The 24,586-nt window shown below is 39.2% G+C and overlaps 1 protein-coding gene across 1 annotated transcript in view; it reads left to right on the plus strand.

The window, feature by feature from the left end:
- Positions 1–7,402: 7,402 nt before the first annotated feature.
- The window catches only part of kcnip1a (Kv channel interacting protein 1 a), a 54,465-nt gene continuing 37,281 nt past the window's right edge, over positions 7,403–24,586 (plus strand). The window contains exon 1 of the mRNA XM_030144813.1: positions 7,403–7,796. Within this exon, the coding sequence (XP_030000673.1) occupies positions 7,709–7,796 (88 nt within the window). The 5' untranslated portion in view covers positions 7,403–7,708. The remainder of the gene's footprint in view (positions 7,797–24,586) is intronic.

The raw sequence follows: 24,586 nt of genomic DNA on the forward strand, positions 1-24,586 counted from the left end.
AAAAATTTGAACTTTGACCTACTGTTCCTAAAATGTGATCAGATCTATTCTTGGTCACTGGCAATCTATGAACCCAATTTAATATGAATTCAACCAATAGTTTTGCTGCTAGAGTGTTAACAAACAAACCCAACCCAAAACAATATCCCTTGCTTCCCCTTCGGGGGGTAGGGTAAATTCAACTAGAACTTCAACACTGCGGGTTAGAAAGAGTTGAAATTAAATTATAACAATGTCAGATAGTTGGTTGTTTTTTTTTTCAACGAACTTTCTGAATAAACTCACCAAACAAAAGAATGTTATAAAGTAATAAACTAGAAAAGCACTCGGAGAGCCCCCCACCACCACCACCAGCACCACTAAAATTTAATCATTTGTTCCTTGTGCCAGTACCAACATTTCCTGAAAGTTTCATCCAAATCCATCCATATCTTTTTGAGTTATCTTGCTAACAAACAAACCCTGATGAAAACATAACCTCCACCGTTCCTTGACGGAGGTAATAAAACCTCAAAGCTGAAAGTATTTTCTGGTTGCACAGAATAAATCTGCAGTAAAAAAGGTAGATGAAGCATTACAAATATCTTAGTTCATGTTGATAATGAGCTTTATTGTTATTTATATGTACCTCAGCTTACTGTACTCTACTTGTCCCTTTCAGTTTGCTTTGCTTGATTTTATACCTGAAATAATCAAAAATAAAATTAAGAATAAAACTGACAATCAAGTGTCTAAAATGGAAAAAGGCAGCATTTTAATATTAGCAACTGATGCCAAACCCTAGTGATTTGCTGTTTTTATTTTCTCTTATGCAATAATGAACTGATTTTTGTCACTCAAAATAACAGATTTAATTGGAGATCATTTTAAAGGTTCTGATGCCCATTTTCTCATCCATTCTACCACTTGATAGACCAAGAAAATCAATTCATTGAGAAAATTTCAGGCTGGTTATGCAATGATTAAAGGAGGGAACAGCCCAGGTTTGTTGCAGGCTGAAGGGATATAGTGTGCATGCATCAAAAATTAAATTACATTATTTATGCAAAAGAATACAGCACATTTGCTGCACTGCATGTTTGAGCCATCACATTTAAGATGAAAGGTGGTCCACTGTGGTCCTGTGCTGCACCAACTGGAGAAGCTTTAATAAACAAAAATCTGCAATGCAGCTGTTTGACACAACTGGCCCCTGAATCAGCCTAAAGAAAGTCAGCTGGACCCACAGGACTCTCATTACGCTCTCCAGGGAGACGCACCTTCATTATTAACACACAGCAACAAACATGATGAGCATGCTTCAGTAGTGTGTACTTAACGTGCTGTTTACACAAGTTAATGACCTCTGTGTTAATTAATTTTCCATGCTGGGTGTTAATGATGCAAAGCTCAACTCGGCCTTTCCCCATGTAGGCCAGCATCAGAAAGGAGAAGAGCGACATGAGAGGAAAACCAGAGCTGCAGATATGAAGGAGTGTGTTTGCATGACTTGTCACAGCGGTGTCACTGGTGGACAGCTGGGTTCAAGCCTCAAGAATATTAGGATGTGACACTGTGAGACACTTCTGGAGCTTTCTGTGAGTGTGTGGTCCTTGTTTTTCTATCCTGATGGGAACTCTGACCTGACTGACGGGGTACATGGGGACCAAATCTGAGGTCCCCGCAAGAGGAGTTTTTGAAGGGTTAAGTCTTATTTTAAAGGCTAAAGCTCCAGTGGAGAGTAAGCTGGATAGGGAAACACCAGATTTAAAAATATTCACTCTCTAGCAGTTTAGTGTTAAAAGAAGGAAGCTAAAATATCATGAGTATGAGGGTGAATGTGTTTTTTAGGACCAACTGTAGACAAAAAAAGAAGGAAGAAAAAAAAATAAGGAAAAAATATGTTCCATGGTATGTTTAACAAATATAACAAAAAAAAGAGGGAAGACTTACTTTAAGAATAGTTGTCTTTGTTTTGCTTTGTTTTTCTTTTTTATACAGAGAACTTATATGGAACGTGTGTATGTTAAATGTCATGCTTTACCATTGGTGATTTTTCAGACATGGAATGCAAATCTCCTTAGTTATCTGTTGTAAACTATCTTTCCAAATGAAAAAATAGAGTTACAAAAAAAAAAAAAAAACATGGACATAAGGTAGCTCCACAAAAGTGATGCCAAAACATCAGGATTGGCTCCTGGTGGCTGGCTGTAGTGTAGCTCATAAATCCTGTGATGATTTTCCCAAATTTTGTCGGTGAATTTATCCATTTTAGGTAGAATTCATCAGACTGACTTGTATTCAACTTGCCATCTTTCTGATCAGTTTGTTTTTTAAATTATTTAATCTCATAAAAAAAGGTGATTGATGGCTGTTATGACCAATCACAGCCCGGAATCTATCAGACATGCAGCAGGATAGTAATCAGACGGTTGTGTCTCTATTACATCACAGAAGCAACATACCAACTTACAGCATGTTATCCGGGATTTTGATCAATTTTTTTTCATTGCAGATCACAGCAAACATCTTTATATGCAGACGGAACAGAATAGTTTGTAAAGATAGACACTTTGGATGGAGTTTTAGTGGCAGTTCGTCATTATAGTTGCATGGGTTTTTATATCCCTTGTTTATGAAAAGACCTGTGATTTGACATAATGTTCGATCATAAAGTAAATTTTGAGACAAGATTAGGCACAGAGGTCTGGTTTTATTTCAGACTTCTTAAATTGCTTCACAGTGGAGAAGTCCAACTCCTTCCCATGGGACTTTATTTTAGACAAAAAAAAAAAAAAACAGTCATTGGTGAAAGAAATTTTTTTTTTTATACTATTTGAATCACAGCAAAATTTACACATACGATGTTTGCTAATTTAGCATAGTTTTGCAAGACAATAAAGTTTCAGGTTGTTGTGAAACCGCTGAAAGTCTGTGAATATACATAAATAGAAAGAGTACACACCTGGACATCATGTAAGTAATATCAACCTCATTCTCAATGAGGTTACATGTGTTAAGGTAATGATGTCGGTCTTGGTGTTCTGTGTCACTTGCAAGGAGAGATGGAGTCCACTGAGTTGTTTTGCACAATACTACATGTTACTTTACTGACTTTACTAATAACTGTGACTTTCTTGACTTGTAAAATTGTATTTTAAAAAGACAAACTTATATGTTTCATCAAAACTGGATCAAACTATTTTTGGTCTCTCACCACTGATCACCATTCATTTTTTTTTTTTCTCTCTGAAATCCAGTCTGATACAGCACACCAGAAAGGGATAGACCTCACTTCTCTATACGGTGAAATGTTAATTTACCCAACAGAGCTAAAACCATATTGACTACTAAGCTTTAAGGTTATAGATTAGACATACAGATCTATGGTTAGGATAAAGGGCGATTGGGAAAGCATTATGTCAATGAGTGTCCTCATGGGGATAGTCAAACAAACCAGTGTGTGCATTTATGGCTGCGTAGGACAGTGTACTATCCCTGCACAGTGTGTGTGTGTGTGTGTGTGTGTGTGTGTGTGTGCAGTTTAAGTGTGTGTGCAATGATGCAGATAGACAGTTGTCATCAGCAGGGTGTCTCGAGGGGGGTTTGCTTGAAAAGGAGCAGATGAGAAAGAGGAGAGCAGAGAAAAAAGAGGAGGGATGGTTTTAATTTCACCCAGAGGGGGATGTTGTCACTCCATCACTGCCACTGACACCTTAAGCAGCCTGAGCCCAAGTGGGGTGGCGGTCTGGAGTTGACTTCCAAACCTCCAGGGCAGTACTTGCTGCTCACACCCAGACACCAGCTCTAAAAGTGGGTTTCTCCTGCTGCTGTGTGTGGGCAGATGTGTTGTGGTGCTGGAAGGTTGTTGTCATCAGGGTATTTTTGTGTTGAGTTGTCTAGTGGTTGCAATGTGATCCCGGTGGAGTGTATAGCTCATGTATGCTGCAGGCGTGTGTATAGTGGTACATATGTGCATATAGTTGTACCATTATGGAGGAATATTTATACATGTTAAAAAAACATACCCTGTACCAGCTGCTGAGTGGTGAAGCTTTCTCTTTGTATACAGATTTTCCTCTGTTCTTTTTTCCTCCTGTGTTTCTGAAACCTCCTTCATTCACACCATGTCAGTGTCTGTTGTGGTTCTATCAGTCCATCTCAGAGCCTGTTATATTTAGAGGCACAGCACTATCAGGGCTTACAGCTGGCCGCCTGTGATTCAATTCTGACACATCTACAGCATTCAAAGCAATCTCCTCTCATTTTGTCTCGCTCATTTTTCTGCCTCTGTCCTCCTCCTCTCTCTTTTTTTTGTGCCCTTCACTTTTCCTTATCCTCATGCATCCACACTTTCTTCATCTTTTTTTTTTTCATATAATTTTGCATCTTCCCAGCAAAAGAATTCTAAATAAATTCTCTTTCATTCTCCCTTCTGTTTCTTGTTTGTATTGTTTCTTCATACACCTTATTGGCTCCATTTCAGCCTCCTTTCATCTTTAACATTTTCTCACCCAAGTCGTTCATGTTCCTGCTGTTTTTCCTTTTCTTTGGCCGTCTGCCCTGGATTTTCAGTCTATGCAATTCAATTTGAAGTGGTTTACCGGTCTCTCTTTCAGCTCTTGTTTCTTCTCTCCCCCACTCTAGTTGCCTTTCAATTTTCTCTGCATCTTTATCTTCCATAGTAGCCATCAGGTAAGCTCTCTTTAACGAACCAGAGAATAAATAAATCCATATTGAAACAAACATCAAACAGCGCAGCTTCTAATTTGAGAAGAGACAAGCAATTAACCGTTATTGCATCCTGGAATATGTGCGTAAAAGCACTCCTAATCTCATTAATCATGAACAATAGGGGCGGTAATGGAGAAGCATGTTTATGCAAATTCCTGCACACAGTAATCTCCTCCATGCTTAATAGCCAAAACTGTGGTGGCGCCTCGGCAAACAATCCACCCCCTTCCTTTCTCTGCTTAACCGCTTGACTTGCTTTTATTTTCTCCACCTCTCCTCTTTCTTCTTTTATGTCACCGTTTGACTCATCACCTTTTGCAGCCTTTGTGAAGTGTAAAGCTGAATATTCAGAGTCTGTGGGAAACAACTCCCTCCACGCCTTAATACAGTTTTCACTTTGATAACAAATAACCCTAAAATTGTACAGGACATTGAGTTTTACTTCCTATCTTTAAAATCTCCTTCCTTTCTTTTGACACATCCCTATTCTGTTCCGTAAGTTCTCTTTATTTCTTGTTTTTCCCTGCCGTTTATTAGCATTTTTATTGTTTCATTGCTTCTCTTCCTCTTCGCTCCCTCTGTAGTGTCCGCTTACATCAATTTTCCCATCTCTTCTACTCCTAACTTCGCTTTTATTAGTGTTTTTCTATAGTTTGCATTGTAGCCATCGGTCCAGTACCCACATGCGATTCAGGACTAAATATAGCCCACAAGGGTTTTATAAGATTATTGCTCCACATCCTATCTGCCTCTGCTTCTTCTCTCTCCGGTATATTTCCAGCTTTTCTTCTCTTTTAGGCTTGTCATTTCTTTTGAGTTATGGGCTAGTTTCAGATGATGATCATAGCCTGGATGTAAAGCCTCAAGATGGATCAGCAGGACATGATCATTACTGTATTGGTCAATTACAACTTAATCAATTGACTGGGCATCATTGGAAAAGGGAGTCAATGGAGCGATTGAGTAGAGGCTTTTTAGATAATCAATAACTACAGATGGTCAACAGATTAGAGGAAACACCAACATAAGCTATCTTAATAAGACCTGCCATATGCCACCACTTTTACACTGATTCTCCAAGTCTCTGATCTCTAATGTGGGGATGAAGAACTGTGTCTAACATACTGGTCCAAAATCTCTCATCCCATTCCATGGATGACTTGAAGCGGATTCACATCATCAAATCATTCCATGACCTCTCACCCTCTTCATGGCAATAAAGGATATCAAGCCATCAAGATACCTCTGTCTGTGAAATGACTATTTTTATGGAGGCACAATTTTCTTCGGAAAAGGCAGAGAAGTAATCTAAAATATAGATACTGTTTATGCAGATTTGTTTCTATTAGACATTCCTGCTGATAATGTGTGGTACCAGCGACAAGCTAAAACAATGTTTTGCATAATGTTGTAGTAGATGAACAATACACACTGCTTCATACTGTGATAAGCTGAACTGCAAAATAAATGACAAATGACAAAAGTGCTGTTTGGCTAATGTTTTCATGATACATGAGCAAGTGTTATTATACATATATGTATGTTTATGTATATTATATCACAGATTTATACATTTTGAAAGAATCTGAAAGTAAATGTATTCTAATATGCAAACAGTGTTTTGAAGTAGATCTGGTAGCTCTGAGATAAACATTTCTTTTGAGCAAAACCCATTCTCTCATTAATTCACAGAATTTCACATTTTGACCTGATATTGTATCTTGAAAACTGTAGCTAATAAGCACTTTTGACATATTTTTTCTTAATTAGAGAATCAGATTTGATCCAATTTGACTGTTTTTTATTCTTTTAATTGTAGACCAGTGCAATAAGCAAAGCTTGCTTTCATTTACATTCTCTTGTAGTTTAATTGTTCAGGAGCTGGACATATTAAAGAAAACTAACTTTCTGACTTAATACAAGACAATCTGGTTATATCAACATATTTTTTGTAGATGAAGGAATTTTCATCATAAAAAAGATCACTTCTATCAGGATTTTTCTTTGTTTTCATTTACATCAAGTCCATTCATCCTGTGTTGAGCTATTTCATTCATTTAAAGGAACTGTTAAATAATTTAACATTGACATGATCATAAAGAGAAAACATCACCATCAAACATGTCTTTTATCATCTAGTAAATCGTAGGTATGTAATTGGTTGAGTTTATTAGTTGAGGGCAGTGGGAGGGGTTGAAGGAGGAGGTGTGTACAGTATGAACAGTGTGTGTGTGTGTGTGTGTGTGTTTCCCTTCAGAGTGAAAACAGATCAGTGTGTTTGCTCTGCTGGGGAGCTGTCCATTGTCACTGGTGCTGAAAGTGGATTACTGCCTGCCCATTGAAGGGGGTGGGGTGGGGTGGAGTGGGGAGAATTCGATAAACAAGAGTGAAGAAAAAAAAAGAACAAAAGAAGGAAAACCAAGAAGAGTTCATTACTGCAGTCCCAGAGGCTCTCTGCAGATTGAAAGGAAGTTTCATGGAAACTTGGATCGTAAGAGCAAGTCTAACAAGCTTTGCTTGTCTTTCTTGGACACTGAGTTTATTTCTTTAATACACTCTTTCTCTCTCTCTCTCACTCTCTTGCTTTCTCTCTCTCTCATAAATGCAGTTCTCGCTCTCAAGCAGTCAGTAATTTGGGCACATTGAGAGGTGGATGAAGAAGGCAGAGGAGGAGGAGGAAGAGGGGGAGGAGGAAGAGGGGGAGGAGGAGGGGTGGGGGAGGGAAAGCGGGGGAAACAGTGGGAGATCACCGTTTCTTTTTTTTTCCCCCCCTCCAGCTCAGCAGGACGGAAGGCGACACAGTGAGAAGAGCGCACTCTTCCTCTTCCTCTCCTTCATTCTGTTGGATTCATCCACTCTGCCAGAAGAAGTTCTATTGATTCCTGCTTCGATTTGAGAGTTGTGCTGCTGGTGCTGATTTGGTCCTGGAAACCCCTGTCCTGTCCTGCCCTGGCCCTGCTCAGCTCAGCCTGCTGTGTCCCGGGTCACTGACAGGATGGCGGGGTGTGCAAAGCGCTGCAAGCAAGGACTGGTCAAGTTTGCCTTATCCCTCCACAAACTGGTCACTGGGACACTTATTAAAGGTAGGTGCATGCTTCAACAGATTCATCTCTTTTTGTGCTACTTACATATCCACTTATGTAATTTGCTTCCCATGCACATGGTAGTCTAAGTATGTATCTATCACAAACAAAGACTGAAGTCAGTTTCAGTTCATGCATCTGAGGTGTTGTTTAAGACTAAGATGTTACAGGCAAGGCCACAAACAAGCTCAAAACATTTACAGTTCTACAAAACTAGAAGTGAAAGTTCAGCCTACTTCATCTTTCATCTTCAGTTTGTACAACTCTGTTCTTTACTCTTCCCTGCTCCACACTTTCCTGTTGACCTCGTTCTGTTCAGTATGTTCTCCAGAGGGAAGGAGTGAAGGAGACAGAGATGAAGGGAGTAAGCAGCAACTAGCGAGGAGAGATAAAGTTGATATAGAGTGGGGTGCGTGTGCACTGGTGATAAATGTGAGTAATAAAACACGTCTGTGTGGGAATGGAGAAAATTCTACACACATCCAGCTAAGAGGATGGGGAGGGGTTTATTGTTGTTGTGATTCATTAGATGTTTGTGTGCATCCGTGGCTTAGTGCTTAAATGTATGGCTTCTATGTGTGTGTGTATGTGTGTCCTTGTACATGTGACTGTGTGCAACATAAAGGAGATATATTTTTTAGCTAATTCCGCTGCTTTTATTGTTGAACCTTCTAAGCGGTGCAGGAAAAAACATACAAAGGCAGGCCTCAGAAAATGCATGCAGCACATCATCCGCCTAGAGGCACACATACATGCACATGCACACGTAAATATCCACACACACATCAAACACACATGCACCCTTACAGTATAATACTCTATGAGCCGATTGACATTTTGTCTGGAGGGATGAGAAACATCAAAGTCGTCGGTCACACACATACAGTAGATGCATAAAACATTCTTAGATGTGGGCCAGAGACACACACACAATCTTTTGCATACACAAACATTTGTGGATGGCTCAAGAGTTCACTCACAGTGGGTAGCATTGCCCTCAAGGTCCCATGCACAACGTCATGAAGGAGCCACTGCTGAGGTTTTGTTGCGTAACAAATTACCTCTTGGAAAATAAACTCAGGCATAATCAGAAATTGAAGCAGCAGTAACCATGAACATCAAGTCACACACATAGAAGAGTAAAATATAGACTTGCCCCAAAGCCCTCAATAATATGCACACACGTGTAAAAATGCATGGCACTAATATGCAGACATTAACACACCCACTCAGACTTGAAGGAAATGATCTGGAGCGAAAATATCCGGGTCTGCAAAATAGATAAATATCCAGACACAAACACTTACACAAATATGCACAAACACACATGCATGTACAGTCTATGCACACACAGGTGTACATCTGTTGTTTCTCAGCATTCCAGCGGGAGTTGGATCTGCATCTGCAGCAACATCAAATTAGAGAACAGCCATAAAGCCAAATGAACTAGACACACACACACACACACACACACACACACACATACACACACATACACACTCACACACACACAAACAAGCATACATGCACGCACGCACACACACACACACACACACACACACACACACACACACACAACACACAAATTCCAGCTCCTTAAATGGCCATTACAATTTTGTAGCTTTATGGATTGTGTTTACTACCCATTGTGTTTCAATTTGGGGGTTGGTGTTTTAATTGGGCTTCAAGATCCCCTGGCTGGCCTATGCTTTTTTGTTTAAGAGGACAAACCCAAAAGGTGCAAATAATTAATTTGTTTCATCTCTGTGGTAACTTCATATCAAATAATAAATGTGTATTTTTCAGTACTTTCAATCTTTTCTTTTCTTTTTTTTTGCTCAGGTCTGCTTTAGATGAAGTCCTAGATAAGGTCTACTCTTTATAAACACCAGTAACTGTACAGCTGTAAACTGGTCAGGGTCTATTCTAATTTTGTTTTACTTGTTTACTTGGTCTAATGGTGGCTAATAGTCTAATGTTCTTTGCCTATAATTTTGTTTTTCCAAGGATTTGTTTTCCAGGCTGCTGATAAAGGTCAAAACCAACCAAAAATAATGCTTTAGTATTGTTTCTGTGAAAATGAATAATGTGTAGAAGCTGAATACAGAATTTTCTCTGTTTCTCAGTGTTTTATTAACAGATCAACTTCTACCTCCTCAGCTACTGCTGCATTAGTCTTTTACTGTTATGCAGTGTTCAGTGTTTGTCCTCTGCTACTTTCTTTCCAGAGATGAAACAGAACAGATGTGGCTCTTGTGGAGTTTTAGGCAAAAATAAAAAAGCTCTTAAAGGTGAGAATCAGCAAATCATCAGCCAAGGTCAGAACAGAACAGTTTCAGAGCCTGAAGAATTACACACTTTTGTTAATTCATCTCTAAGTATATGGAATTGACCCTGAGAAGTATTGAGTTATCTATTTATGGTCCCATCAATAGTAATCTTTTTCTTCGATAAGTTTTTTTTTTTTCTTGTATAGCCAAAAGGCTTGGCTGTATTGTCGCTCTTCACTGTGAGTCAGACTTCAGATGACCTTTAACTATCAACACTTTAGAAGCTGCTGCAATAAATTGTACTCAACAACAGCCCTGTAGTTCTTCCACTAACAACAGGCACTCTACAGCATTCACATCCCTGATAAAAGAAAAGATGAATGGTTGTGATTGCGTCCAGGGAGTGTGTGACTTGAGGGTAACGTATATACAAGTTGACTCAAAAGGATTTAGTATTAAGAAGAATGAGTCTCAGAGCAGCATTGACCTCTGCTGGTAGAACAGAGACATTACAGTTAATGAGAAAAAAAAAAAAAAAGACAGCAAGCTTATGTGTGTGGGCTGTGGTTATGTTCAATTTGAGGTTTATGACAAAAGGCTACAAGTACCATTTGTGTTTTTTATGTAAAAAAAAAAACAAACAAACCAAAAAAAAAAAACCAAGAATAATTACATAACATATTTGCCTGTCATGTTTTCTGCCTAAGCCTGTCATATCAAAATGTCAGTAAATTTCCTTACATGCGTATATACAATTGAAATTCTTCTCCCACTCTTAAACTTCTCTTCCTTCTTTTAGCTGCAAGCTCATCCCTTTCATGTCTTTCCTCTTAGTTCTCCCTGACTGCCTGTCACATTATGAACTGTCTTAGCCCCAAACTCCTCAGCTTCCTGTCATCTCTTGGAACCCTGTAAACATCCTGTTAAGCCGTGCCAGGCCATAAACATCCTGCATGATTTCACTTATCCTATCCATGCAGCCTGGCCTCAGGTGTTCTCTGCTGGCACACAAGTATAACCTGCCCGGACTAAGAAAGCTGCACTCTGTGGTGGTCTGAGCACATGTGATTCCACCTCATGGCTGCTTTTGGCGTACAGTTCTATCCTTGGCTGAAAACCCACAGAAAAAAAAAACAAAAAAAAAAAAACATACAACTGAATTCGTGCAGCAAGAATGCCTCAGGCTACTATTAAACTCAGACCTACTCATGTTTTAAATACAATTTGTGGCCTGTATATTTCTCTTCTGCTCTCTTTTCTCACATCTCACTATTTAATAAAGCATAAATTCTTTAAAAATTAACTCTGACCCTGTAAATTCTATTTAAACTTTTCTACACCTCCCTCTGGAGGGCATCAGCTAATCATAAACTCCTTCAGAGGAAACCTTCCTGAAGGAACAAAATATGAAACTTGAAATATGCTGACTCCTCTCAAGTCTTCAAAGCAATCTTCTGTTGGGAGTAAGGGAGAATGCAATGTTAATCATCCTTCTCCTCCTTCCTGCCTGCCAGAACAGTGTATCTCCAAAAGGGGAAAAAGAAAATGCACTTCACTGTTTATAGTTGAAATAAGCTAAAATTCACTGTCTCATGTGGCAAATGTTGTATTAAAGGGGATTAATATCAGGTTTGGCTTAAATATGAAGATTCATCACTATAGTTCTTCAAATGGACAATAATATTTTTGCCAAAACTCCTTAAATGGGCTGGCTTTCTTCCATTTGTGACTTTCTCAGACTGCTCAGCAGAGGGCGTCACATTCAGCCTTTTTTTTTCTTCACCATTGCAGACTTGTCATTGTCAGAGCAGATCAGACTAAAAGTTGAGTTTTGACTAAATGACCCTATAAATATTCACCAGCTCAAAGTGCCTAGCTGATGAAGCAGCTCTTCTTCTGATGGCTGATGAATGCTGACAGACAGTGAGTTGGATTTTCGAAGCTTCTCCAGCATCGGCCACGAAGACTCAGATCTGCTGGTGTTTCTCATAAGTGCTTAATGAAATATTCAGCAGCTGCTTTTTCCATTAGATATTCGCTTCAGGTACCCCTCTTTGAGACAGGGGGACCGGGCTTAGTTCTGAATTCAGAAAAGAAATGCAGGAAAAGTAGGATGGATAAGAGCAGGAAAGAAAGAGATGATAGGATGGGAGCCTGTTTGTTGAGTGCACGACATGTGTATATGAGTGAATCCATGTGTGTTTATGTGCTCTCCAGCTTTGATGTAGATATTAATGTGCATGTGTGTGATCTGTACCTCTGCGTTGGTTTCTGCTCCAAACTGCTGTCATATCACTTTCACTAAGCCAAAGGGGACACGCTGAATGTTTCATATGATAAAATAATGCATAATAATTCATACGTAAAAGGCTCTCAGGGGAGGAGACGCCAGTCCCCCACTAACACTGTAATCAATCCCCATGCTGGATTCAGTTAATACATCCCATCACTTTCATCAGCTGGGGGGAAAGGATGAGAGGAACAGCTAGGGGCGAGAGTCATGTGGTTCACATAAGCCACTCAGGTACCAAACAAGACTTATCTCCACTTTTCAAAAATGAAAACAGCATTTTCGTTTGCACATTCAGTATATTTTTCACATATTTATACAGGAGGCAGCAGGTAAATGGTATTATTTTCTCCACGTCCATCTTTGTATGAAAACAGTTACTCACCAACAGATACATCAATCTTTATGACACTTGCACATACACTACTACGACTTTCAGCTGCTCCCTTTAGGGGTCGCCACAACAAATCATCTACTTACAGCACATCTGACCCTGTCTCCTGCATCTTCTTCTTTCACACCAACTACCTGCATGTTCTCCTTCACCACATCCATAAATCTTATTTTTGCCTCCTGCCTGGTGGCTCCACCTTCATCATCCTTCTACCAATACATTTACGCGAAAAAATTATTAGACCGCCCTTGTTTTCTTCAGTTTCTTGTTCATTTTAATGCCTGGTACAACTAAAGGTACATTTGTTTGGACAAATATAATGATAACAACAAAAATAGCTCATAAGAGTTTAATTTCAGAGCTGATACCTATCCATTTTCCATGTTTTCTTGATAATAACCAAAATCACTTCAGTTCTTACATCAATAGCTATGGCATTGTACTGCCAAAAACAGTGCTTTCAGGCATTCCATGTTTTCTTTTCTGTCTGTTTTAGTCACATGATACACACAGGAGGTAGTACTTGATTGCATCACCATTGTTTTTGATGACTTTTGATGGTCTAATAATTTTTTCCGCAACCATATATTCACTATCCTTCCCTTTTTACATGTATTTTGTACTTTTGGGTGAGTTGGGGTGTTTTTAATGCCTGAGTGTGGTTTTTAAATTTTGTCCTACAGCTGTGACAAAAGACAAATTTCTGTTTTTTCTTGGAACAGACAATAAAGCTCCCTCCGTCCGTCCGTCCGTCCGTCCCTATCTATCTATCTATCTATCTATCTATCTATCTATCTATCTATTGTATCTTTCTCTCTCTCTCTCTCTCTCTCTCTCTCTCTAAACCATCTCAGTCTGGCCTCCCTCACTTTGTCCCCGAAATTTCCAACATGAGCTGTCCCTCTGTATGTATGTATGCATGCCTGTCTCCACTTGCACATGCACTGAATAGCCGTTACATTACGATCACTGAAAGGAGAAGTGGTGATAATGTTGATTATCTCCTTATAACGGCACTTTTCTGTTGGAAGGATATTGTTGCCAGCACAAGACTTTAGTCCTCAGAGTTGATTTGTTGGAGTTTTACAAGGGCCATATTGTAATTGTGATGACTGGGTCAAAGTACCTCCTAAGTGCAGGTCTTGTTAGGTGTTCCTGGTCTGCAGTGTTCAGTACCCTACCTACGTAAATCAGATCTCAATCCCGCCAATCACAGTTTTTCCCTCGTCAAAATTCCTCACATATTGCCACTGGCCTTTTTGCTGCTTACAACATCAACTTTGACGACTAACTGTTCAATTGTTGCCTAATATATCCCTCCTGCTGACAGTCACCATTGTAATGAGATAATCAGTATAATTACCACTGTACTATCAGTGGTCATAACATTATGGCTGACTGGTGTGTATTTACTGTATATGTAGCATCTACATTAAAAATTTACAAGAAAATCCATTGTTTGCTGTAATGCTAGACACTGTTCATACAAATTAAACTTCATGTGATGGTTTCAAATGTTAGGTATGTTTCACTGGATGAAACTTAACCTGAAAGGGCTTTTATTGTGAAACTATAGGAACATGCTGTGGAAAAACTGAATCTGAGTACTGTGAAAACACACCAAACACAAAACATCTGAAGCACGTTGTTGTAGATTAATAGTTTGACATTACTTGCCGGAGCTGAGTTTGCAATGCTGTTTTTTTTTTTTTTTTATCGTGGAATTTTGTTAAAAAAAAGGAAAAAGAAAGTGTATTTTTATGTTCATGTGGCTTTGTGACAGATTACATTTGGTATTTTTATCTGAGTACAGTTTGTTTCTTTAGAATACACTGATGATAATGAACAAATAGAAGATTTTGGAAAAAATAAAAGTAACCATACAGCTAGTTCACTGAAAAAGTGCATGCATACATACACACACACACACACACGCACACTATATCAGCAAAAATATTGAGCATTATGTACAGTTTATTGAGCTTCCCACTGTCATTGATTTGAAATATTATCGTGATGAAAATGTTCATATCAGTTGTAAATAATTATTATAACGAACGACAAATCAACGTGTCTTTTAAGTTTAAAGGCTGTTTTTTTTTCTTGAGTTATGCTTGAAACCAGATGTTTACTTGTGGCTTAAAATGATTATTTATGGTACGAATGTATATATTATATTCATAATATTTCAGAAGTAAAACATTTATACAATTATATTGATAAAAAATAGTTCAGTGTTGAGTAAAATTAGGTGTGTTTAAAATGAAACATACACTATGAAGCATTTTGAAGGCTTGGGTGATGATGTAAACAAAATTAACCCTAAAAATGAAAACTGTTAATCGCAGTGCAATTTAAAATTACAATATGACATACTGTATGTCAGTATCGTTTTGTAGCTCAGCTTCTTGTTAGCAATTAAACACCTAAATTCAATATGTCCCAATGCTTTTGTCCATGTAGTGTGTGTAAAGTTGTCTGAGTGATATTTCCACAAGTAGTCTGAAGGTGAGGGATGCATAGAACCAACACCCAAGAGAGAAGAAGGAATGAAAAGGCCCAGAATGAAAACTAGAAAAAACAAGTCCTGCTAGGTCAAAGTACAACCCAGTTCAGTCCATGAAGGTCAGTTCTCATGTTGACTCCTTTCCCTCTTAAATCTTACAGTAAAGGGTCCTCATGTTTCAAAGACCCTGATCTAAGTACTGGACAAAGACATGAACAAGGAACCACACCATTCAGCCATCTTCATTTGCACTTTTGAAGAAGCCAGTGGTCTGGTGTGTCAGCTGTCCACTGTCTGTTTCCAGGAATAGTAGTGGAGGGTGACAGAGTACAGTAGCACCCCCAGGCAAGGTGATAGTGTCTGTAAAACATTTATGGCAAAAGAAACAGTAAATATTTCAACTGAGCTGAAAAATAAACAGATAAACCTTGCTGTTATTGTCTGTTACTGGTTTATGTGGTAGACTCAGGGACACAGGGGACAATAAAGGTTTAACCTCAGTCCAACCAGAATTAAAGAGCTCTGTGAGACGTGTCATCTGTGTATCGACCAGAGGGAGGAGGTTACATGTGTCTACAAAGCAGAGTTTCTCACAACCTGACTAGTGACTTAAAGTATGTAGGTGGCTTCAGTGCTGAATACTTCTAAGAGATTCAATCTGAGGTAGAGAAACTGCAGCTTTGGCCATGAGGAGACAAATACTGTTTATTGTTTTAATAAAACTGTTACATCAGAGAAAACTTCAAACAGTGCAGATTCACCTTAACATACCGCAGTTCAGTTAAAACCATTTCAAAACAGATTCCTTTGAATATAAACTGCAAATAAAGTCAATTTTCTGATTTGCTCCACTGTTGCAGGTATTTATCCACCTTCTGAGATGTAACCCTGATTCTGTGTGATTCTATCATTCTAGTGTGTGAGGAATGACATTTTGTTACTATTGATTACAGCAGAGGCAAATAAAAGTCTGACATTCTGCATTATTCTCTATGTAAACAAACCAAAACAAACAGCAATACATTAATATACATTTAGAGCTATAACCGATTAATCGATTAGGTGTTTGAAGCCAATGCAAAAATTCCCAATTCGATTAATCGACTAAAATTGATTGAAGGGAGATATTCTATTACAATTTTCCTGAATTGAAGCTTCTTTGTGCGTCACAATAAGCGTCCATGTGAAACACAACAGTGGAACCAATGTTTAACAGCAGAGAAATGCAGGAAACAAAGCTTTCATTCAGGAGAATTGTGGTTGAATGATTTTTTTGGATCACTTTGAGTTGATTAATCGGTTGCAGCTCTATATACATTATATATTATAAAACTACAAACAGTTACTGATGAAAAATTGTAAATGAATTAAAGCTCCATCCAAATCTGTCATTTGGGGTAAAAAGGTTAGAGGTGAAATAGAACAATGACTGTAGTTCTGAAATCTGAAAAGGGCTCTAACATTAGCCCTCAAAACACTTTTCCCCCTAAAAGACAGTTGTATTAAAAGGTCCTTTCTGCCTAATCTTGAAAAAGTCTAATTTTTAGATATATGCCTGATCGTAGTCTGCAATTTAAAATGAGATTATCAGCACCAAAACAGGTTATTTCCAAATGCTTTGTCCGGCTTCCCTGGTCGGATTGGACAAGACTGGACTGATTTACGGCAGACTTATGTCAGTATGACAACAACACACCGACTGGTAGAGTTTGGTAGTTAAAAGTAAGCTGAACAAGTGAGGAGTAAGAGCTGTCCTTTTTCCTATAGGAAGGGATTTTTTGGATTTATTTTGTTGTGATGGTGGACACTGGAACTGGAGCTGAACTGGCAGAAAGAAAAAGAAAGATGAACGGGAGAGTGATAGAGCACAGACTAAAACACCAGTAAAGCTCTGCATTGAACGGATGGATAGAACTAAAGGAGTTAAAGGAATGAAAACAGAGCTGGAGTCGTCCCTCTTCCTTCCCCACAGGTATAGAATGCTTCTGTTCTTTATACATACGTGTTGGAACATTGTATTTTTCTATTGTGTCTGTTGGTAGCTCAGTCAAACACTTAGTAAACACATCTGTGTTAGCCACAGGGCTAGCTCTTTAGCATTGGTAATCTGTTTTATTTGGAGCATTGTTTCAGTCCCAAACTAAGGGCTTTGGAAGGTGAGACTGAAATGGTTCTGTATGGAGTTGAATGTTCATGCTGGGGCCTGGATACTAAACTGTCCTTCAGGAACAGGACAATTCTAACAGTAGAATACTGTGAATGCAGAAGGCTAAAGCAGCTAGCACTGAACTGCTAATGCAGAATGAGGAAGATGTTGAATGACTGAGGTCATTTCTGGAAATAGTTGAATGCTTTGTGGAAAAGCTAGTGCACGTGTATATTACTGGGACATATCTTAGACCACCGGTCTGTAACACTCTGGAGCTCCGGAGTAAAAGAGGCATGTACAAACAGGAGTTGGATGTCCAAAGTTAGGTTTCACTTTCGTTTTCCCGCCACTTACTAAACTACACTAAAAACAAACTTTATGAAGTTTGCTTGTTGTCTCATTTCAAATGTCACTTTGCACCCTGCAAGTTGCTGTCTTCAAAAAAGACATGCAGAGTTGGAAAGAAGCTCTACTCTTCATTCAATAGCTTCAAAACATGCAGTCCTTGGCCAGAATTATGCCCTTACGACAGTAGGTGCTAGTGCTCATGGGAAACGGAGTCTTTGTCCCTTAAAAACACCACCGATTCCGGCCGAAGATGTCGTTCCAATCCACTTTAAACGAATTCTTTGTCCAGGACCTTTAACAAGTTTCAACTAATAAGTCATGAAAATGACTTTGTCACACAGACCTTAAAATGTACTGTTTTACAGGGTCAGTAACCTCTGACCCCTGCTGGTCACTTCAGACTCCAAAATGTATCATAGTGATGGCAAAATTTGCAGACTACTTGGAATGGCAGTTCAGAAGCCAACAGGGGACATCACGGTTCCTCATCCACTGATAAAACACAGTCTATGGCATTCATCATACTATCATGGCACGATACCATATGGCTCACACACTGATTCCAGGACTCCATGAATCTTTTTGTTATATTATCCTCTGTACAACACGTGGTGAAAGACTTTGACATTGAGAAATATACTTTTTGAACTCACTTACTAATTCTCTCTCAAAATTTAGCATAAAGCATTGAGATAAAATAAACTTATAGATGCTTCTTTTAGGTCCATTCATGATCCCCTCAGTTTTCCTAAAAAAAGTCTGATGATTACAGTTTCTTCCTGAAGAGTAATATTTGCTTATTTTATGAATATTTCAGTTTCATTTTGTCCCAGTTTCGAGTTTTTTTCTGTGTTGCACGCATTGTAATCTGTTTTTGTTTACATTTACAAAATACAATTATGTTGGTCAGTAAACCCATTTAAATCTTTATTGTCATCAGTTAAATGAAGGTTCAAGTGAATTAAGAAATCACAGATTTTAGTTTTTATTGCATTTTAGAAAATAGGGTTTGTAATATAATACATAATTGAGCCCACAAGCAAGTATTGTCTGCGCTGCCGAAATCTGATAAAATTAATTTCCCTGGCACAGAGCGGCACTGTTAAAAACCCATCAATAAGCCACACTACTGCACTGAGTGATATCATGCTGCACGAGGAGCAGTAGCAATTTCTCAAACTCTGACCTGCTATTCACTCACATTTTTTAGTTTTATTAATATATTGAACCTTTTTTAATATAACACTATAGATCCGTGAACCTTTTTTGAATGTGATTTGAATTTTACTCTTAATATAAAGTCTTTTGTGCACAGTGAGACATTTTGTTCATCTCACTGCTTCAGAAATCTCTTATAAATCTGGACAAATGAAACCAGTGTGTGAAAAGTTTGCTCTTGGGCATTGCTTACTCACCTGCTACTCATTGATGACATTCCAGCCTTGTTGCATTGCTCTGACTTCAATGATAGGAGCAGCTGATGTGTGTTTATTAGAGGAAAAAAACAACATGTGATTGACTCTACAGCAGGAATTGGCTGATCTCAGCGTTGTTACACTTCATTCGTGTGCCTATCAGGATCATTGAACTCGTCTCCTCTGCTTCTCACTTCACTAAATCAATCTGTTTGTTCTGATGACTCAGACAACACTGAGCAGCTTTGAGCCACTTTGTGTCCAGGTGCAGCTTTTTCGCCGTTCCCTGAATGTCTCCGTTTGTCTCTATTTAGTCCCTCTTTTTTTTTTATTTCCCTCCCTCAATCCATCCTGCCATCCTACTTATGTCATTCTCCACATATTCATTTTATCTTCCCTTCTTCCTTTAACCCCCTTACCTTCCATCCATCCTGCCCTCCCAATTCTCTCCTCTCATTTGTTTCTTCCCAGCTTCTTCTTTCCCCTCCCTAACCTGCCCACATCTACCTCACCTTCTAAAGTCCCCACTCTCATTTGTCTGGCTCTCATCTTCTCCACTGCCACTTTCCTCTCCACAGGTATTGCCCCCATGCCTCATTTTTTTCTTCCTCTTTCCCTCCAACTCTGCTGCCTTCTCTATTCTCTGCTCTCACTGCCCTCGTCCTCTCCTCTCCTCCATGCGGTCGTCACTATGACAGACTCCATCCAATCTTCATCTGATAAGGCCAGGCAGTAACTAACCATCCAATTTATTATTCACTGCCTGTTCACCACAGTCACTGTTCTTGTCAACACCTTTTCTCTCTATGCCATCAAACGCTCTCGGGCATTTCCCCCCTTTCATCGCTCCGCAGTCTAGCCTAATCTTTTTCTGTCTTTATCCTCCATCTGTCCTGCCAGCCATCGCAATCTAGTAAAAGGTCTGTTGTGTAATGGTTAATAAATGATGGGAAAAAGGTAGGTTGGCACTCAGAATGATCCACAGCTCCCTGGACAGGATGAGTAGCAGCACAGACGATGTCAAGCTTAATGTCTTGGAAGAATCTGGCATTCAGCCTAATGTGATGAACCTGTTGCTGTTTAGTTTAAGTGCAGATCTACAAAGCTATTTTACTTTCAACGATTTACCTGCTGAGAAGTTAATGCCTCAATTACTTTGATGGCAAGATAGATCCATATCTTAATTAGATGTCGTGTAAAATCATTTGATTTTGCTTTTGATTAACAGTAAATATGTTTTTATGTGGTGAAAAAAATCTAAATGTAAGCTTGACTGGTTAGATTTTATGCAGATCAGTGTTATTCATCACATTTTACGATGCTGCTTTTTAGTGTTAAAAGTAAATGCATTACCTAAATAGAATTTTTCACAGAATAGAAACATAAACATATCTCATACTTGAAGTATAACAACAAGAATCATTGGTGACTGTACAAGACCAAATCAGAAAGTGGGTAAATGCAAATTTAAAACAGTTATTAAAAAAAGAGATATTTGAGTTGTATTTCATTGTAGGCAACACAGACACAATATATTTAATGGTTTGTCCTAGGGATAGTGTTCTTAAAACTGTTCTTGAAAAAACAAATTGACACAATAGCTCCTCAAAGCATTGAAACAAACAAAAAATTGACCAGAATTGATTTCAAATGTGTTTTATTCTTATACTTCACTACACTTTAAGGGCCGTTTTTGTAATTATTTAGAGCAAAACCTTTACTTTTACTGGCATATCTTCATTTTTATTTCATTACTTTTATTCTTTAAGAGCTTCTGAGTGTTGCTTTATTGGAACACTAGTCTTGTTCCAGTTGAGCATTAAGAATACTTGGGTAGATACAGGGCATTATATGACAGTAAGTCATTTTAAAGTATATACATTTTGTATATATGGGGATTCCTGTGTACCGTCCACCTATGCCACTCAAGACATCATACCCCCACTTTGCCACAGTAATTTTCTAAACTCACTCCTTTGCCAGTTTCATTTGATTCATAAATCTACATCCATTCTTTACATTAAGGCTTCACCATATGCAAGATAAAGTAATGTTTGTAATGATGCTACTTCATTTAACATTAGAAACAGAAAACTCATTAAAGAGGCATGACTTTTTTTTACCCGATTACATGTTTAAGGTAAAATTTTGTCCCATTCTTTTTTAAGTAAGTCTTATGATGTACACCAGTTTAAGATCTTTGTCCTCACATTTTTCATTTCAAGAAGCTCCACACATTCTCTATTGTGGGCAGGCCGGTCCAGCGTCAGCACCCTCTTCTTCCTCAGCCAGGTCTTTGCAAAGTGAGCAAAATGAGGTCTTGCATTGTCCTGTTGAAATATGCTTGGATGACCCTGAAAAACTTGTCATTTTGGGGGCAGCATATATTGTTCCAAAACCTTTTTGTCCTTTTCTGCATTAACGGTGCATCGTTGAGGTGAAAGAGAACTTTGCCAAGGACAATGACACAACCTCAGGCCACGACAGACTCTGGCTTCTGGACTTGTTGCTGGTAACAGTCTGGATTGTCCTTACTGTCTTTGCTCTGGAGAATGAGGTGTCAATGTCTAGACATGGAGAACTTGACTTTTAATGGATGATGTTTTAATCACCTGTTTGAAATTACAGTGTTTTTAACAAAATTTATTATAAGCCAGAAATTGACTTTTTTTTTAATGTTTTGCTGTGAGGAAATGATTTGTCATCTTTATATGATGCTGCTAAGTAGATAAAAGAGTCATTATTTTTATTGTATGTTCTAGTTCTAGGGGGACCAGTCTGCCTATTTATTCTATTCTATTCTATTCTATTCTATTCTATTCTATTCTATTCTATTCTATTCTATTTACAGGTTGTATTCTGTTCTCTCTTTGCTGTGTGAAAAAAAATGTCACCATTAGAGGCATTGATCAAAACGGCCTGTATTTCATGTAATCCAATGGATTTTGAAAGTGTTTGATCTGCCAAAGTCTGTCTCCCTGCTGATAAATAGTGTGTAGTGCTTCAGCTGAAGTTAAACATCATCACTACAGCAAATCACGCTCTCTTATCTCGTCGATTCAGCTGAGCTTTTAGAATTTAATCAGTGTTTCTGTGTGCCACCGCTGTGGAGTGTATTTAAAGACCTGTTTCTGCCTGATAATGTGTTGCTGCTCTTGTGTATGTTTGTGTTTGCATTTGTGCACAGACAAATGTGGCTCTGAGTATGACTGTGTTTGCATTACATCTGTGATTCAGACCATTTCCGCTGAGGTAAAAAGAAGAGTGATATGAGTGTGGGGGTGAGCTCTTGCATACCCATGAATTGTCTCTCATCATTACACTCACACCTGCCCTGCAGTGCTCGTTTTTCTCTCTTCCATTATCTATCTGCCTATTTCTGCTTCTGTTCTCTTGTTCATTTTTGGTCTTTTTTTCCCCTCTACACCTCAGTCTGTCACACCTCCCCTTTCCTCCCTCCGTCTGACTTGTTTTTACTCTGCATTGATCCTCACCATGCAGGCTACTGCAGGCACTAGCTTTTAATGAATGCCATGGCCTAATGGCTTTATCATTGGCCTTGATGGCCTTAGCACAGCCACAGCGATGGCTCAGCTGTAAATTGTTTTCTTAACTAAAGCCACGTGAGGAATTTCAATAGGGGTTGCAGTCGATAGACGTTGTGCAACCCGCCAATCTCAACAGCAGGGGGTTACATGTAAGGCAAGGGGTTAAGACTGATTGACAGGGAAGTACATGTGTGAGGTGGACTGTGTTGTGGACTGGCGTCATTGCCCTACTTGTGTTCCTGAGCTGATAGCTTCATCAGCATGACTCGAGTCCAAAAACATGTCTGATACAACGTGTTGATGGCGGCAGTGACATATGCGAGGCGACATTCCTGCAAATGTAGTGGTGTCAGATGTACAGGGTTTTTGTCCACGACCCTCCCGCTTGCAGAATAATTACACACACACACACACACATACACATACACATACACACACACACACACACACCACCTGTCAGACTTGTGCATGTAGAGATAAGACAGCAAATACACTCCACACTCAGGCTGTTTGCCTGGTGAATAGCAAAGGGGGACAGATCAGTCTAGCCCTCCTTTATCTCCCCTCACCTCTTACACTCTTTATCTCTTTCTATTTCTCTTTCACCCCCCCTCCCAGTGTTCCTCCCCCACTTTGCCTTCTGCACTGTTTGTGAATCCTCCCAATTTGTCTCCGTCTCTTCTTTTCCTCTCCTGCTCTTTTCCTCCTCCTTTCTCTCCCTCCTTCTCTTCATTCTCTCATTGCTTCTCCCTCCTCTGCTTCCATCCTTTGAGTTTCGTCCTCTCCACTCACACACGCCCCTCCACTCTCTCCTCACTCTCTCTCTCTCTCTGTCTCTGTCTTTTTTTCCGTGCAACAGTGTGCAATCCCTCTTTCCCCACCAGACAGACAAAGAGACAGAGCGACTGAGAGGAATAGGAGAAGAAGAGGGAGCGGAGGGGAGACAGAAAAGCAGATACATAAAGAGGCACAGAGGAATTGATGGAATGACAGACTGGTCGCAGGGGACAGACTGAGAAAGAGAGAGAGGAAAGAGGGAGTGTATGCAAGGGAGAGCGAGAGATAGAAGGGATGCAAAATAGGCAGCTTCAGTGACAGTGTAGACAAAGGTAGCTTTAGAGTGCATGTGCGCCCTCTATTTCATTCACACACTCTCTCTCTCACTCGCTCACAAACACACACCTACCCCTCTCTCTCTCTCTCTCCCTCTCTTTCTCTCTCTCTCTCTCTCTCTCTCTCTCTCTCTCTCTCTCTCTATCCCTGTGTGTCTCTTTCACACAGACAAACACACACACCCTCAAGCAGAAGCAGTCGAGCTGTATGGGTGTGAGGCAGATTGAGAAGTGATATCTGTACTTCCACACACACAGCTGGCTGATGGACTAACTTAAATACAACACATACACCACTAGTGCACGCACATAATACTCAGTAGCACACCTTAGACGGGTGGACACTCACACTCATACCTTGACACACACACAACCTGTCTGCGTCCAGAAGTCAACATGGGTCTTGTGATGGGAACCTTTTCCATGCAAACCAAGCAGGTGAACTACCACAAAGGTAAGGATTTGTATTTCAAAAAATTCTTCCTTGTGATGTGTTTTGTGTGAACATGAGCACACGCATGAGGCTGTCATATGAGAGGCGCACCTGTCTTGTTGCGTGTCTGTACTTTGATGATGGAGTCATGTACAGTATGTTTGCTTTCAGAGTCATGAATATTGCACAGGAAGTGCATTATGGGAATGAGCTGCATGTATACTGAACAGCGATCCAAAGTTAGCCCAAAAAAAAAAAAAAAAAAAAAAAGTAATTCATTATTGGTTTATGATGCAATCTCAAGGCCATCTGTCCTCTATTCGAA

This window comes from Sphaeramia orbicularis, chromosome 10 (genome assembly GCF_902148855.1).
Source record: "Sphaeramia orbicularis chromosome 10, fSphaOr1.1, whole genome shotgun sequence".
Taxonomy (NCBI): domain Eukaryota; kingdom Metazoa; phylum Chordata; class Actinopteri; order Kurtiformes; family Apogonidae; genus Sphaeramia; species Sphaeramia orbicularis.